Source organism: Anopheles cruzii, chromosome 3, assembly GCF_943734635.1.
Source record: "Anopheles cruzii chromosome 3, idAnoCruzAS_RS32_06, whole genome shotgun sequence".
NCBI classification, from domain to species: Eukaryota; Metazoa; Arthropoda; class Insecta; order Diptera; family Culicidae; genus Anopheles; species Anopheles cruzii.
This window is the reverse complement of record NC_069145.1, coordinates 19,547,026-19,562,491: the sequence shown is the minus strand read 5'-3', so window position 1 is coordinate 19,562,491 and position 15,466 is coordinate 19,547,026. Positions and strand designations below refer to the sequence as shown.

Here is a 15,466-nt window from a genome sequence, read left to right as displayed (position 1 = left end):
TTAGTACATTCCTTCAGTAAATGCACTACGAGAGTGTCAAACCAATATCCTCGCGAATCCGTGCGATGTTCTCGCGAATGTCCTTCGAATCCACCACTCCGAGTTACTGTGACATTGCGGAGCGTTGGCAAATGTGGGTCATAATTGTTTCAAATTCAGAAAGGATCGAATGTAACGTTTTTGATAATCGTGGATTCTCATCCAGCTCCGCAAATCATGATTCATTTTATTGATAATCAAATCTGAGTAGTGATTTATAGCAAAACTAAGCAATAAAGCAATCTCTTTCAATAGTGTACCTCAAACATTGGCACGTTAGCAGATTTTACCAGTTAGCTGACTCTCGAAAGAGTATATTCATATAAGAATAATTTCGAGCACGCATTCTTTGAACAAATGTCCTTCGTGCAAGATTGTACAACAATACTCACCACTTTTGCAATAGCAAAACATCGAATTAATTCATAGAATCGCTACACATGTTTGCTGTCACTTTTGACAGCCGCGTTTCTGACAACTTCACAGCTTTTTGGTTTCTGTTGAATAACAATCCAACATGCTGAGGGTAACTATTGTTATTTATTCAATTAACTAGTGTTTTAGTCTCCAAATAACTTGCTTTCCTTGTTCCAGTGGTTTAACCTTCCGCGTACTGTTAGCCCCCTAGTGGTTCGGTCACTACCAGCGGTCCGGTGGTATTCAGAAGTAACAACTCCGGCCGTAGCCGACACACCGGACAAACTGTACAGCCGAGTAGAGCTTCAAATGAAAGGAATCGAACCGGAGGTTATGAAAAGCTACGCTACCTTTGCTAAAACCGCCGCCGAACATTTGGACATCGAAGTCGGAAAGCAGTATGTGTCGTTGTGGCCATCAACAGTGTTCGTCACTCAATTAAAATGTATCTTTCCTTTCTTCAGCTGGGCTCTTCGGAAGTCGATCAAGGATCGATTAACACTCCTTAAGTCGGTACACATTTACAAGAAACATCGTGTGCAGTATGAAGTTCGCAATTACTACCGGTTTATGCACTTCCACAAGCTGACAGGCTCCACGCTGGATACTTTCCTCGAGTACATCGAGCGCAATCTGCCGGAAGGTGTGGCACTGAAAGTGACGAAGGTAGAGATACAAGAAGTGCCGGAACATTTGCGAAAGTAGTGGCGAAATGTGTGTCTATAAGTCAAAATAAAGTAGATTTTAGATTGTAAACAAGACTAGTCTATAAAAATTGCCTTAATGCTTCGGATAGAATCATTTAGAATTTAGAAAATATGTTCTTAAAAATTATACGAAAGTGCACAAGTCTCATTATTCATTACTTTTCCGTCTTAAATTGATCATTATCCATTTTTAAGAATTTCAAAAATTTAATTTAATTTCTTAAGCTGAAAGTCGATTGTGTACAAACATTATTGTGCGTGAAAATATCCCATCTACTGCATCCTGGGAAACGTCAACAGACATTTTCTCGATCGATAACAAACAATTGTTTACTGTTCCGGCATTGTGCTCTGGTTCGACAGATATTTTACGCCGTCCACCACAAAGTAAGTGATTGCTGTGATAATTGTGATAGGATTTCATCAAACATTTAGCAAGCTTATTCATTTTTAGCCAAAAAAAACCATGGTACGACCGGGACTCATGAGAGGTGGTGGTCGTGGCGGTGGCATGGGAATGGGCATGCGAGGTGTTCGCGGGGCACCGTTCATGAACAAGAAAACCTTTCTTCCTCGGCACCCGTTTGACCTGACACTCGCTGAAATGGCATTCCCGCGCGTCCAACCGGTCCAGGATGACACGGTGCTGACGAATGCGTTGCTGAAACGCAGCCAGGATCTTACTCCAACCGCTGCGGAGCAAACGGCCATTTCGAACCTCGTCTCGAAGGTGCAGGGTGTGCTGGACAATATCGTGATCGCTCCCGGGGACTTTACCAAGTGCCAACTCGAAGAGGTGCGTCAGGTTGGCTCGTTCAAAAAGGGCACGATGATGGTCGGTGGTAACGTGGCCGATATAGTAATCATCCTGAAGTCGTTCCCCACCAAAGACTGTGCCGAGGCGCTGGGCAAAAAGGTTGAAGAAGATTTACAAAAGTCGATGAAAACGGAAGTGGTACCGAAAGCGGAAGCACTATCGCTTGCCTTCAGCGAAAAGGGTTTCGAAATATCGAACTCGCTGGCCAAGGTGCGCTGCATGATTGCCACACTGCCGCAAAACATGCGCAAGCTGGAACCGGAGAAGCATCTCGACTTCAAGATCATCCAGAGCCATCTGGCCGCCATCCGTCACACGCGCTGGTTCGAGGAGAATGCACACCACTCGACGATTAAGGTGCTCATTCGCATCCTGAAAGATTTGGCCCGCCGATTCGATGGATTCAAACCGTTGAACCCGTGGATTTGTGATCTGCTTGCGCACTCCGCCATCATGAACAACCCGAGCCGGCAGGCTTTACCGGTGAACGTTGCGTTTCGGCGCGTGTTTCAGCTGCTCTCGTCGGGCCTGTTCGTGCCCGGATCGGCCGGTATTACGGACCCGTGTGAGGTGGGCCACTTCCGGGTCCACACTTCGATGTCGCTGGTTCAGCAGGACGAATGCTGCATGACGGCACAAACGTTGGTCCGTGTTTTGTCCCACGGTGGATACAAACACATTCTGGGTTTTATTGAAAATACGACCGTCGCAAAGGACATGTCCGTCTGGGATGGGGTCGTTGTGTCACCGATGGAACCGGCATATGAAAAGCCTTCGGAGAAGAAGGAAGGCGAAGATGACGATATGGAGTGCGTGGACGATGTGTTGGATGACGAACCTTTGGAGTGAATTGTCCCGGAAGCAAATTCTCTACATTTTTGTTGCAAAAGAAAATAACTACATCAAAAAATAGACGTGAACTTAGCGATATTTCAAGTATTTATTTGTCTAATAGGCGTTAACTAAGTGGTCGTTAGTAATCTTCGGGCTTATTTTATGGTAGAACAGGATCTAATTATGATTCAATAACACTACAATATTCGTTCTAAAACTACTTTAAAACCACTACACAACTGAACACTATTCGCCTGGGACGCGTGATTGCAAACCCTTGTTTTAATAAACTATCAATAGATTCTTAACCTAATGCTTGATTCGATATGTTAGCCCCTCAGCTATCAGTTAAACACGCTTACGAATACTTTCCCACAGCAGCTTAGGCACACGGATTCTGATTGGCCGCAAAATGAGCACAATTCACGCGTGTGGTATGCGTTTTCGGCACTGCAATGCGGAAAATGCGGCCCTGGGGATAGCAAACGCACAGCTTGTACTGATTTGAACCGCTTCGCATACCGTGCTCGTTCTTGACCACGGGCAAATTGTTCACGTTCACCCAAACTCCATTGCCGCCGACTAGGATAGTGCTGCCATTGTCCGATTTCAGAGATATATTCTGATCCGCCGACCACAACATTTCTTTGGCCTCCATTCGTATGCCTTCGGTGCCCTTGAGTGTGATTTTATTACGGGTTTGTAGCTTTAGCGTGTCGTTAATGGGTGACGCGATGCGCCCCGTATTGATGAGGTGTGCATGCAGTACCGAAGCTCCCTGTGGCATGTTGTAGTGTGGCCGCGACGTGGCAAAAACTGTCTTACCCGTGGCCGGGTCCTTCACGTCGAAGTGATTAATCCCCTTCAGGAAGCTACCATTTTTCGAGAGCTGTATTTTGTTGTGCGAGTGGCCGTTCCTGTTAACCAGATTGATCGATACCGCACCATCGTCACCGGTAATTTCGAGTGGCTCGTCATAGAAACTCTCCAGGAGGCCATCTTTCTTGTAGACCCGATCGAAATCAATGTTACCGTAGAACTTGATCGTTTCCGCATCCTGTATCAGCTCGATATTTTCCATACCGCGGTAAATGCGCAAAATAGCCGTTATCGAGAGCGTCAGGCAGAGATTACCCAACGCCAGGCAGAACAGTAACACCAGCACGATCCAAAAGGCAAAGGAACTCTTCTCGTTATACATCTGGCACTTCGAGAGGTCATACTTTTGCTCCATTTGTCGAATATTCTGGGGGAAAGGACACAATCAACCACGTGATAAAACTCAAATTTAAATCACAACATCTCTTACACCCATGAATCCAGAAAGTAATTTCCCAAATTTCGATGCTCCGTTGAACTGTGGTCAGTGAAGAGTGAAAATTTTTGACAAGAACAGGAGCAGGACTTTATTCCATTTTCCCATTGCCATAAGAATGAGGAAAACAAATGAGAAAATACTCACGAAAAAAGGAAAACTCACTTTGTGAGACGCATCTCACTTCGCTTCTGCTCACTTCGAGTACTCGAATGATTTGAATTATGGCAAGGTGGAACGCTTTTTGGGTGATATTGTATCAAGTGGACAAATATTTTTTTGTTTGCAAAAATTCTGCGGAAACTGTGGACAATTGATATTTCAGCAGTAAATTAACGACCGCGTAAAAACCGTTTACAACTGTTTCTATGAAATAATAAAACATCGCCATTCTAGTACTTCTCGCGCTGTCTTTGACGTTTGGTCGCGTTTGCGGCGTGCTGTCAACGTCGGTGAGAAAGCTGTTTTCAGAACTGCCCGTCGTCGCTCGGTTCGCCGCACGAATTTTGTGAAGAAATAATTGTTTTTGCGTTCCATCGCCGTGAAGGAAACTTTTCGGGATGGCCTCGGAACGGTACAGTTTTTCACTGACCACTTTTAGGTAAGTGGGCGCGATGCAAAACCGATTAAATTTCTTGCCTGTGACAGAACCGCAATCTCATGTTTTGTGTCTCCGTTTCGTCCCTCTAGTCCTTCGGGAAAGTTGGTACAAATCGAGTATGCTCTAGCGGCAGTCGCGGCCGGTGCCCCATCGGTCGGTATCAAGGCGGTCAATGGAGTCGTAATTGCGACGGAGAACAAGCAGAAGTCGATCCTGTACGAAGAGCACAGCGTTCACAAGGTCGAGATGGTAACGAACCATATCGGAATGATCTACTCCGGTATGGGACCGGACTATAGGCTGTTGGTGAGACAGGCTCGTAGATTGGCCCAGAACTACTTCCTTACGTACCGCGAACCGATTCCGACCTCTCAGTTGGTGCAAAAGATCGCCAACGTAATGCAGGAGTACACGCAATCTGGGTAATTCACCACACCGTCACATGTTGATGTGCACAAAACTGACCAATTTGTATTTTGCCTCCTAAACAGTGGTGTCCGTCCGTTCGGAGTATCTCTGTTGATTTGTGGCTGGGATGAGGGTCGACCTTACCTCTTCCAGTGCGATCCGTCCGGAGCGTACTTTGCGTGGAAAGCGACGGCCATGGGCAAGAACGCCAACAATGGTAAAACTTTCCTCGAGAAGCGCTACAGCGAAGACCTCGAGTTGGACGACGCGGTCCACACGGCCATTCTAACCCTGAAGGAAGGCTTCGAGGGGCAGATGAACGCGGACAACATCGAGGTGGGCATCTGTGATGCGAACGGTTTCCGCCGGCTAGATCCCTCGGACGTGCAGGATTATTTGGCCAATATTCCATAAGGGAAAATGCGGAGATTTTTTTGGAACCGGAACGTAATGTTGTGGTTCGATGATACCGAAATAAAACATACTTTTGAAGCTCCTTTGCTCATTTCTAACGGTAAAAAATAGTTGTCACTGTTTTCATTCGCGTCTCAGTATGCGACGTCAGCGTGCAGAAAATTTTCGTGCGGCAATTCTCGACTGCTAAGATTGATTCAAGTTCAGCTATAGATTGTGCACAAATCCTTAAAATAAACAAAAATCGCACGAATATATGAATAATTGGATGGGTTCAAGTTAACCTGAGTTACGGAAGTAAATGCGAATAACGAAATAATAACCAAGCATCCTGTTTGGTTTTATACTAACACCGAGAGCTAGTTTTATTCGAATGAAAATCGTGTTGACAAATGTACGGGTTATTCAATCATGATAGAGAAGCGAAGAGATAAAAACTGTATGCAATTGTGCTTTCGATCTTAAAGTAATCGTCTTCAATGCGTTAATCTTAATCGTCCTTCTTATCGCCGGCGGCCGGATCGTCGTGTTTGCTGCCGGCACCACTCTTCTTACGTTTTTTGGACGGTGCCGAAGCCGGGCTTTTGACTGGTTCGATCTCACCCGGTTCCGGACCAGCCACTGGCGGTGGTGCGCTAACCGTGGGTGGTGTAACGGTTCCCGTTGCCGTTACCACCGTTGGTGGGTTGCCCGTGTGCGGAGGGCCAGGGGGTGGCGGTCCTCCTACCCCGCCCGGTGGCATACCACCTGGTGCTCCTGCTCCGGGTGGAGGAGGTGGACCGTAGCCATGGTGTGGTGGTTCCGCATGGTGAACCTCCGGCCCGTAGTGCCCCGGTGGTGGTCGGGTTCCTGGTGGACCAGCAACATAACCTCCCGGTGGTGGCGGAGGACCGTACTGCGGCTGATGATAGGGATAGTGTCCATACTGACCGTACGGTTGTGGATGGCCACCGTACCCGGGAAGATAATACGGGGCACGAGGTGACCCGGCATGGGGATACCCGGGGAACGAACCGTGGGTTGGCATCCCCGGATGCGGTTGCATGTGCGGTGGCATGTGGTGCGGCGGCGGTGGTGGTTGGTGATGCGGAACGGTCACATTTGGAGGAGGAATTTGTTGTTCGGGAGTGTGCGATGGTGGTGGTGGTGTCGCAGCAGCCGACATCTGATGCGGCGGTGCGACCGCAGATCCCGGTGGCGGAGGGTAGGCGCCGTGAACGGGTTGCATAACCGGGGCGACCGGAGGGTGACCGACCGGCGGATGCCCCGATGTGTGATGAACAATCGATGTTGGCGGTATTTCCGGTTTGGCTTCGATCGAATGCGGAGGAACGGTTTGGGGAGCAGGAGCCACTGCAACTGGTGGCATGTGAACGGCCGGAGCTTGATGGTGAATGGGAGCCGAGGGCACACTATGAGGGGCTGCAGTGGGTGCTTCTGGGTGGCCAATCGATGGTGGACCGACCGGGGCCGGCGAATGAGCGACCGGAGGAGCTGGAACCTTAACCGGTTCCGGCGAAGGTTTCGGATGCGTTTCTTCTTTCGCTTCCGGTTTCGGTTCCTCGGCAAGGTCTTTCTTCTCAGCGACAGGGGCCGTCGAGGATTCCTGCGAACCTTGAGACTCGTCGGAAGTTGCTGCAGCCATCGGTGATGACGGGACCACCTCGGCCCCCGTGGTGGATTCCTGCCCGGTTGCCGGTTCATTACCGTTAGTCTGCTCCGGCGGTTGCTCATCGGATTTAGTAGCTGCCGGAGCGCCTCCGGTAGCTGGCGGGGCCACAGGTGGTGGCGGAACCGGCGCCGGAGGCTTTTGTGCTTCCTCCAACGCCCGCAAGCGCTCCCGCTTCATCATCTCAAACTGTCGATCGACCATCTTCTGGAACGTTTCTTCGTCGACCGCCGGTTTGCAGTGCTTTTTCAGTTCGTCCTGGAAGCATTCACTCGATTCCACAAACTTGCGTTTGCGCGTTTCGAACTTCTCCTCAATTAACTGCAACTCGTGCTGCAGCTTCATCTGGTGCATGGTCAGCGATTGAACCTGCCGCTTCAGAACATGCATCCGCTGCGTGGTCACGACGGACCGCACATCCGGCACAACGGCATCGGAGAAGATTTCGTTAATCAACCGATGGTTACGCGAGAACCTTGCGTATGCCACATGCTTGAACGAGTACCCATCGTCCGGATCGTCCTCATCTTCGGCCGGCTGAATATCGATACGCCGGTCCTGCTGCTGTGACTTCGAGCTCGAGCGCGACGACGTCTCGTGGCCATCGCCATCGCCCGGCTTGACTTTGTTCCGCGCGGTCAAGTACGCCAAATAGGCGGGAGAGTTGTGGTACGCCTTCATGTTTTTCTCGTGCTCCGCCTTCTCATGCTCGTACTCCGCAATGTACTCCTCCTTTTCCGCGTCCGGCAGGTCACGCCACTGCTGCCCGATAATCTTGCCCACCTCCCACAGCTTTAGGTCCGAGTTGGAGGCCTTCATCGAGTCCCAGACCTTGCGCGAGTAGCGCATGTACGGCATCAGCGGTTTCTCCGGTGGTTTCGGAGGTTTAATCATCTTCGACTCCGATGCAGCCGACGCCTTTCCCATCTTTTGCGGCGTAAACGCCGGATTAGCGTGCGAGCTGTGCATGAACGGGTTCGAGTTATCCTTTCGGTCCGCCCCCGAACCGGAAGGCCGCATCCGTTGCGGAGTCGTCATTGATGGGCCCGGTATGTTGTGTTTATAGTTCGCTGGCAACGCCATTTTGGAATCGCACTTTGCCGAAAACGCCTTCCGAACCAACTACACGCAAACGGGTGGCAACTCTGCCGAAAAAGGGTGAACCTTTAATACTGCTTAACAACAAACACCAGAGAACTGTTTAAACAGGTTTTTGCATTTAAAGAGCACAACTATTAGCTTTTGAATGTAATTTTTCACACCATCTAGCGTTTGAGCAAACGACGCTTGCTTTCGTTGTCAATTTCGGGGATGACATTTCGGATGGCAGTAGCTCATTCGACGAGTTGTTGCTCATTGTTGGAATGCTATCTTTTCATCGCCGAGACAAATCTTTATCTTTCATCTGAAAAATGGACAAAGAACGACATATTTAAAGGATTACACTTCGGTTTTGAATGATAGAATATTAGGAAAATACTAATCGTCCTTCACCGAGAACGAATTTAGCAAGTTGTTGTTGAAAGTGAGCAATTTCACCCCAGCTTGTAACAACCGAGTGATAAAAATAAAGACGCACTGACTGTTTGAATTAGTCGGCTAACCATTCAACAATTTTATCGTTCAAAGTGATTAACTTTGCCTTTATTCTGTGTTGGCGTCATATAAAATCTAACCATTTTGTCGAGTTTAACCGACGTTTGCTAGATTATATTTTGAATTGTCTACAAGATTGAGTGACTTCGGAGCTACCGTCAAACTGCTCGTGAGTTCCTGTGAAATTAGACCAAGCTGTCAAAAGGGTGGAAACGGAACCGAAACTGTCAAAACGCACCGCAGGTAGTGAAAAAAACCACACGCGGACGAATTTATAAAATCTCTGCACAGAAATAGACGATTGCAGTCAAAATGAAAGCTGCGGCATTAATCAAGAAAGAGAATGGTGTTGAGTAAGTCGGTGTTCAAAATGATAAAAAGGTGTGATAGCACATTATTTTCAAGAACCAAAATATGCCGATGGTGCCTGTCGAAGTCTGACGCTTTGGAGCCCCTAGCGAACGACGAGTCCGGACAATACAAGCTTCAACAGCTCTTCGATTGCACCGGTTTTCAGGTAGGACAATTGTTAAAACAGACATCTCAGCCTATTCCACAAGAAAGATTGTTTTATGAGAGTTGTACTTTTGTAGGCTAGTTTATCACCTGTAGTTCCGTCGTATTTGTGCACGAAGTGTGAATCGCGTTTGGACAAGATGTACACGTTCCGCTGGCGATGCAACATGAACATTGCACTGGTCGATGGGTTTATCGCAGAGCATAACACAACGAAGAACGAGGCAGATATCACTAAAGAGAAGTTTACCGTATCGGATGCAGCGCACGATTTGCGCTTGATTCAGAAGAGTTGTAATGCTGATCAAGTAAATGGGACACATGAATGTTGTGGCAACCAGGCTGATGATTTATTCGAAGCAAAAGAGAATCCAGTTGCGTTAAAATTAGAGAATGAAGATGTCGATGAACAGAACAACAGCCAAACATTTTTTTTAGAATTGATTCGCAAGTTCCGAGAAGATTCTTCTGCACCAACCAACACGTGTGTTAATGATGCAGAAACAATTCAAAACGCAATCGCGCCCATCGATGCCGGAAAACGCCTCAAAGTTGCCCAAAAACGTAAAAGCGATCAAGAAAAAACGTTACATCGGTTGCGCTCGTATAACCTTCGGAGTCGTCAACAAGTTGACTATGGCAGAAATCGGAAAGCACATAGCAAAGACCATCGTAATAACGAAAAGAACCATCCCTCTCATTGTTCCGTAACTTATATTCGTCCAAGCCAGCTGAAGATTCACATTCGAACTCACACTGGCGAAAAGCCGTTTGTGTGTAAAATTTGTAAGAAAGCGCTATATTCATCGCGCTATACTATCAAAGCATTCGAAAATTCATAAACATAATCAATAGCGTTTGTTTGAATCAATACAATAAAAGATAATGATTGCTCACAAAACTTTGTTTGTGATCGAACATAGAAAACTGGAGATAACGAAGACAACATTGTGACAAGAGAAAAACGGATTATGAAGTAAAGTTTAACTGTTTAATGCAAGTTTAAAATTATGTAGAGACATTACTCCATATTTACGTGTAAATAAAGATCTCCCTCACCAAACAAACATTATTATTACGTCAATAATGGCCATTGTACATCCGATTTACTACTCAATTGCCTGCATGACAACATTAGAACAATTCCTGGGCTGGTACTAAACTTTCCAAGTGGAAAGGATTGAATATACTAAATACATATAAAATATATTTAGAACTTTACTTATTTACTTTTTTTTGTATTTTAATGATTATACTGGGAAATACCGTTCGCCGTTTATTCACAGTACCCCTGGGAGGATATATTCTGTGCAAATTGGTGGTGTCGATAAGAAATTTCACAACGTACCTTGCCAAATGAAATGCCGTCAGTATTCACTGGTACACCATTAACTATAGAATTCTTAAATAAAAATTAATGATTAAAATTACTCCTTAAAACCAACTTTTATCAGCTACTTTAACGCCATCGTAAAAATTAAAGTTCTGCAACGGTAATGGTAATACAATGATATCAAAAGTTTGTATGATTTTAAATAATGATTTCCAACAACGATAAACACGATAATACGAGGATGAAAACTTACTTGGTTCAATCAAAAATCAATCCACAATTATTAAAAATAATGATACGAAGATTTCCGAAGCTCTCTCTTTGTCTTTGTTCTCTCATTGCATGCGTTTTCATCAAATTCAACATTTTATGTGTAATACACGCGTTCAAGTAAATAACTTTTTTCGATGATTTAAGGTATTTCAACGCCTGAGCTATTCAATCTGCATGACACTAAAATTGTTTAATGCATAATCGTCTGTAAATATCGAATTTCTGATAAAAAGCTAATGCCTTATAAGTGTAAAAAAGGATAAAAAATGGATGAAAAATGCAAGATATTTCACTTATTTTATTTTTGGTTCGCTTTATTCAATTGTTTCAGTTACAGTGTACTGTTTTTGTTGTTTATTTTTTCAACGGAACAATGAGTGCATTCAAACGGCCGATTTGAATGCATTTTATAAACTGACAATTGTTTGAGAAAAATGAAAATTTTTCATGTTTTCTTATTCTTCTTGTTTTCGAATTCGAATTCGAATTTTCGAAAGAGCCCGGGAACGCAGGCCAGGTTCGAGAAGTTAGTGCGGTCGAAAGTACTGAAGGGATTTCAAATTACAACAAACAAACATTCAAAGTTGGTGGGTGCGTTTTCGTTCGGCTGTTCGAATTTTACGTGTTTTGCGCTTAAAGTATTCGGACGTGTTTTCCGATTGCGCGTTGAACGCAGAAAAGTAGAACGGTTTGCACTCAGATCTCAGATGATTCTCGAAATCTACTCGAGAAGTGCGAGCGTAGTTTCCACGTTCCGGTGTTCAAACGCCCGTCGTTAAAGCAGATAGAGCGAAAGGCAGAAGCCAAGTACAGTGCAGTAATAAGTACCAAAGTGCGCTTTTTGCGGTACCGGTTTTTTTTTTGCAGTGAGTGTGAGTGTTGCATATTTTTTGGCTGGTTCTGGATGCGGTGGCGACAATTATTTCAGCATGTTTCCGCGTTTCCGCATGTTACTCCGTTCGCGCCGTGGTCGCCGCTTTTTTCATGGCCGACCGACGGAGGACATTGATCTGCCGTCACCGTTTCGCTGACCCCGGCGTGTGTGAGAAGAACGCCGCGTTTCGCAATGTCGACCAAGCTAACTTCGGTTGTCGGAGCACGATAAGCGGATTACCGGAAATGGAGTACTGGAGTGCAGAAAGGATAAAAATATGCCCAACTTTATTCATTATAAACCACAAAATATTGTGACGCGCTTTGCGAGCGATTTTTTCCCACTTCGTTTTGCTTCGTCCACCATTCTGGATTCCGGCTGACGAAGGGATTCTGGATACGGGGAGAGAGTGTGTGTGTGCGTGCGTGCTACCAAAAGGACGTTGACGACGCACACGGTGGTTGCCATTTGCCATCTTTTTTTATCTTTCTGTCGGCTTGTGCCGCCATTTGTCACCATACTCATCGGTTCCTCCGTTGCCTGACGCGCGTTCTAGAAATGCGCTTTTACGCGAGCGTGCGTTAGAAGGATATCCGGCGAGCCACCGTGGTGTGTGTTTGCGCTCCCCTTTTCTGTGTGTGCGTGTGTGTTTGGTTTGGGCTCCCCTTTCGGATACCCGTGGCATCCTGTGTGAGAACACGCGCGACATGGAGCCGTTGTGCCCGAGAATAAGAATGGAAAAAAACCGTAAGAAAAGTCATCGCTTGGCTTACCGAAGCCCGTAGCATAAAGGCTGCGTAGAGCGAAAGAGAGCGAGCGAACAGAACGGCGCACAAAACAAATGAAAATGAAAAAAAACAACAAGGCAGGCGATGGATGGCGTTTTCGTGAATGATGGGAACGAAGGAAAGGAAAGAAAAACGATGAAACGAAGAACGAAAGCGAAGCCAGGAAAGCGGAAAGCGGGAAGAGTAAAAACAAGATCCCAAGCTGTGGCCAAGGCTAAGAACTAGGGGCAAAGGAGAGGAAGAATCCAAAGCCGCCGCGCGACCCTTTACGAAAAGGAGCCCGGCAAAAGACGAATTGATGGCGAGGAAGCCGTAACCGGCGTAGAAAGGAAACGGGCAAGCAAAAGCTGGTCGCGAAAGAGCGAACGGCAAAAAACACAGGGCGGGATGCACACGAAATGAATGATCTGGAGCGTCGTGAGGAAGCGTTCTTTCGATGGCTGCTGTCGCGGACCGTGTACGCGCGCGTGTGTGTGTGTGTGGATCCTCCGGTGAAGTTTCTTCGCATTTTCTGGTGTTTTTACACAGCCCAAATGAAAACAGCCCGCGTACAGTGAAGATCATAATAGTAGACTGTGGCGGCCGCGTGTGTGTAGTGTACGACGTTTCGATTAATGATGCTGGTTGCTTGAGAAAGAGGGAGAAAGAGAGAGCGAGCGAGCCTGGTGGCTGGCGGTGGTGGCAATGATGATGATGGTGGTTCTATAGCGTTCGCGTTGTGTGGAGTTTCCGTGGAGCTGAAGCATTATCCTCCAAACAGGAGATATTCCGGTTTGGCGAGCGAGTTTTCAGTCCCCCTTTGCTGTCCCGATGAGAGTGTTTGTGTGTGCGAACGATAGAATGCGTGCGAGCGAAGGAGAGAGAGAGAAGCACAGAACGACACGGAATGAGAGAGGAATAGCAACATAGCGAGCGAGAGCGAAAGAGAGATAGAGAGAACGAGAGAATAATATCCCCAAGCAACCGACAGCAGCAGCAACAGCAACATCAGCAGCAGCAGCAACTATTACTGCAGGGGCTTCGCGGCACGGCCAGCAGAGCCTACTCCGAGTTCAGCTGCCGCCATCCAACTTCCATTGCTGTGTGCGCTGACGCTGACGGTGGGTTCGAGGAGTATAGATTGTTGTTATGTTGTGTGTGGTGCGATGCGTGAGTGTGTGCGCCGTTTTTGCTTCCTTCTTTTGTTCTGTGTATCCTGTTTCGAAACGGTGAACCTGGTGAACCTGGTTGTGTGAACCCATTCTGTATCCCAAAGGACAACGCAGGACAACGATGGCGACTCTGCGAAGAACGAGGGTAGAACAACGGCAGGAAAGTAGAGAGAATGTACAAACTTGCTGCAACCCCTAGAAGGTTTCAAGGGTAGAAGGACATTGTAGGAAATGGCGAGGGGCGTAAGCGTACAGAAGGGTCGAGGAAAAAGCATATTCAGGTAAAGGCTACGAAACTCATCGAAAGGAGACGATCCGACGAGAAACGGCGAAGAAGAGTCCACGAAAAATAAGCCCCAACAACGAGACAAGCGCATTCGAAAGAAGGTACCGAAAGAAACGATGAAAGAACGATGTGAAAACCATTCTTGTTCAAAGCAACACCCAACAGAAGGAGAGCACAGTTTTACCATTGCAACGTCCTTTATCCCCATTTTGTCGAACCATCGCTACCGATGCACACGGCTTGCTCTGATCAATAGGAGGCTGGGTGAAGAATTTCTGCCGGACTTCTGGAAACTATCGCCGCGCCATGAGCTGCACTTTCAATCCCCTCGTGTGCTAACTCTTTGTCGTCCGACCGGACAATCGGACGATAAAGTTACTCGCGCGTGTGTGTGTGCAGTGCTGACTGGCGGGCACTAGCTTTTCTAAAGTGTTGTTTTTCTCGCAGTCAAAGGAGTGGAAAACGCATCCACAACTCAGTCTCCGGAGGAGCTTCTCTCTCTATCGGAGCGCTCTGATTTGATTGCAGGTTTCGAAACGCGACGATGGCGGATCGGATTAGTGCGCCCATTCACAGTTGAAAACGCGAATTATCCGTCGAAGATTGCGTGAGCGTCGTGTTGAGAGAAGAATGGCCAGCAGCATGCACACAGCAGCATAACGGGCGTCTTGCAAACTCGGCGTTGTGCGAGAGTGTTGCCGCAGCGCAGGGCAGGCAGAGGACTGCAGCATATGCAGGACACCGCCGTTGGGTGGGAGAGGGGTCATCGGGTGGGTGGGATATACTGTGCGAGCATAGAAACGCTTGTAAACAGAGAGACACACGCAGTAAATGGGAGCACACAGAGAAGAGAATCATCTCGCGCGCGCACCGATGCTGTGCGCGAGAGCCAGAGAAAAGCTTCGCTGTGGGGGCGGGCGACAATTATGTATGTGTGTGTGTGCAGGAGACAGGGCGGAATGGTTGCAGCATACGTTTCCAGAGCCGCTCCGGACAGGCTCCGGGGAAAATGGTGAGAAAATCTGCTCGCTCTTCGAATCGCGGAAAATGAGCGATGAGAACTTCGAGCTTCTCGCATTTTCACCGGCATGCAATGTGCGTTTTCCATGCCTGTGCGTGTGTTGTACGCGTCTGCAAAGTGCGTAACATTCTTTGGCTGCGGACGAAACAAACGAAACCTTCGCTAGAAACGGAGCAGCACTCTCAGTAGGCGGTTTCTGGGGGGTTTGTTTTGGATCCACCGAATGACGTCGCTGCTGACGAGCGCAGAACTTGCCTCGGTTTTTGTTGTTGTCCGTGCAATTTCCACGCCGCGGCGAACGATGCGCATGTTACATGACAACCGAGAGTGGGTAAGGGAAAGGCCCCGGAGTCACTTCGGGTTCTCGGCGGTCGGGTCGGGGATGGTTAAAGAAGTGTTAATGGAAT

At 47.3% G+C, this 15,466-nt stretch overlaps 5 protein-coding genes across 5 annotated transcripts; 3 read left to right on the top strand and 2 right to left on the bottom strand.

Moving 5' to 3' along the window:
* Nucleotides 1-533: 533 nt before the first annotated feature.
* Nucleotides 534-1,200, top strand: LOC128273089 (28S ribosomal protein S10, mitochondrial). Its single transcript, XM_053011005.1, has 3 exons — nt 534-565; nt 634-854; nt 921-1,200. Exons 1-3 carry the CDS (start codon nt 557-559, stop codon nt 1,159-1,161), a joined length of 471 nt encoding a protein of 156 aa, XP_052866965.1. The 5' UTR covers nt 534-556; the 3' UTR covers nt 1,162-1,200.
* Nucleotides 1,201-1,504: 304 nt separating this feature from the next.
* Nucleotides 1,505-3,115, top strand: LOC128271426 (interleukin enhancer-binding factor 2 homolog). Its single transcript, XM_053008959.1, has 2 exons — nt 1,505-1,550; nt 1,618-3,115. Exon 2 carries the CDS (start codon nt 1,630-1,632, stop codon nt 2,827-2,829), a length of 1,200 nt encoding a protein of 399 aa, XP_052864919.1. The 5' UTR covers nt 1,505-1,550; nt 1,618-1,629; the 3' UTR covers nt 2,830-3,115.
* Nucleotides 2,901-4,233, bottom strand: LOC128271427 (uncharacterized). Its single transcript, XM_053008961.1, has 2 exons — nt 4,124-4,233; nt 2,901-4,060 (listed from the first exon to the last, which is right to left on the bottom strand). Exons 1-2 carry the CDS (start codon nt 4,127-4,129, stop codon nt 3,197-3,199), a joined length of 870 nt encoding a protein of 289 aa, XP_052864921.1. The 5' UTR covers nt 4,130-4,233; the 3' UTR covers nt 2,901-3,196.
* A 450-nt stretch (nt 4,234-4,683) lies between these two features.
* Nucleotides 4,684-5,678, top strand: LOC128275685 (proteasome subunit alpha type-2). Its single transcript, XM_053014273.1, has 3 exons — nt 4,684-4,730; nt 4,820-5,152; nt 5,222-5,678. The coding sequence occupies exons 1-3, from the start codon at nt 4,690-4,692 to the stop codon at nt 5,550-5,552; spliced, it is 705 nt and encodes a 234-aa protein (XP_052870233.1). The 5' UTR covers nt 4,684-4,689; the 3' UTR covers nt 5,553-5,678.
* A 271-nt stretch (nt 5,679-5,949) lies between these two features.
* LOC128275684 (SWI/SNF-related matrix-associated actin-dependent regulator of chromatin subfamily E member 1-like) lies at nt 5,950-8,304 on the bottom strand. Its single transcript, XM_053014272.1, has one exon. The coding sequence runs from the start codon at nt 8,302-8,304 to the stop codon at nt 6,043-6,045; it is 2,262 nt and encodes a 753-aa protein (XP_052870232.1). The 3' UTR covers nt 5,950-6,042.
* Between the last annotated feature and the right edge of the window lie 7,162 nt (nt 8,305-15,466).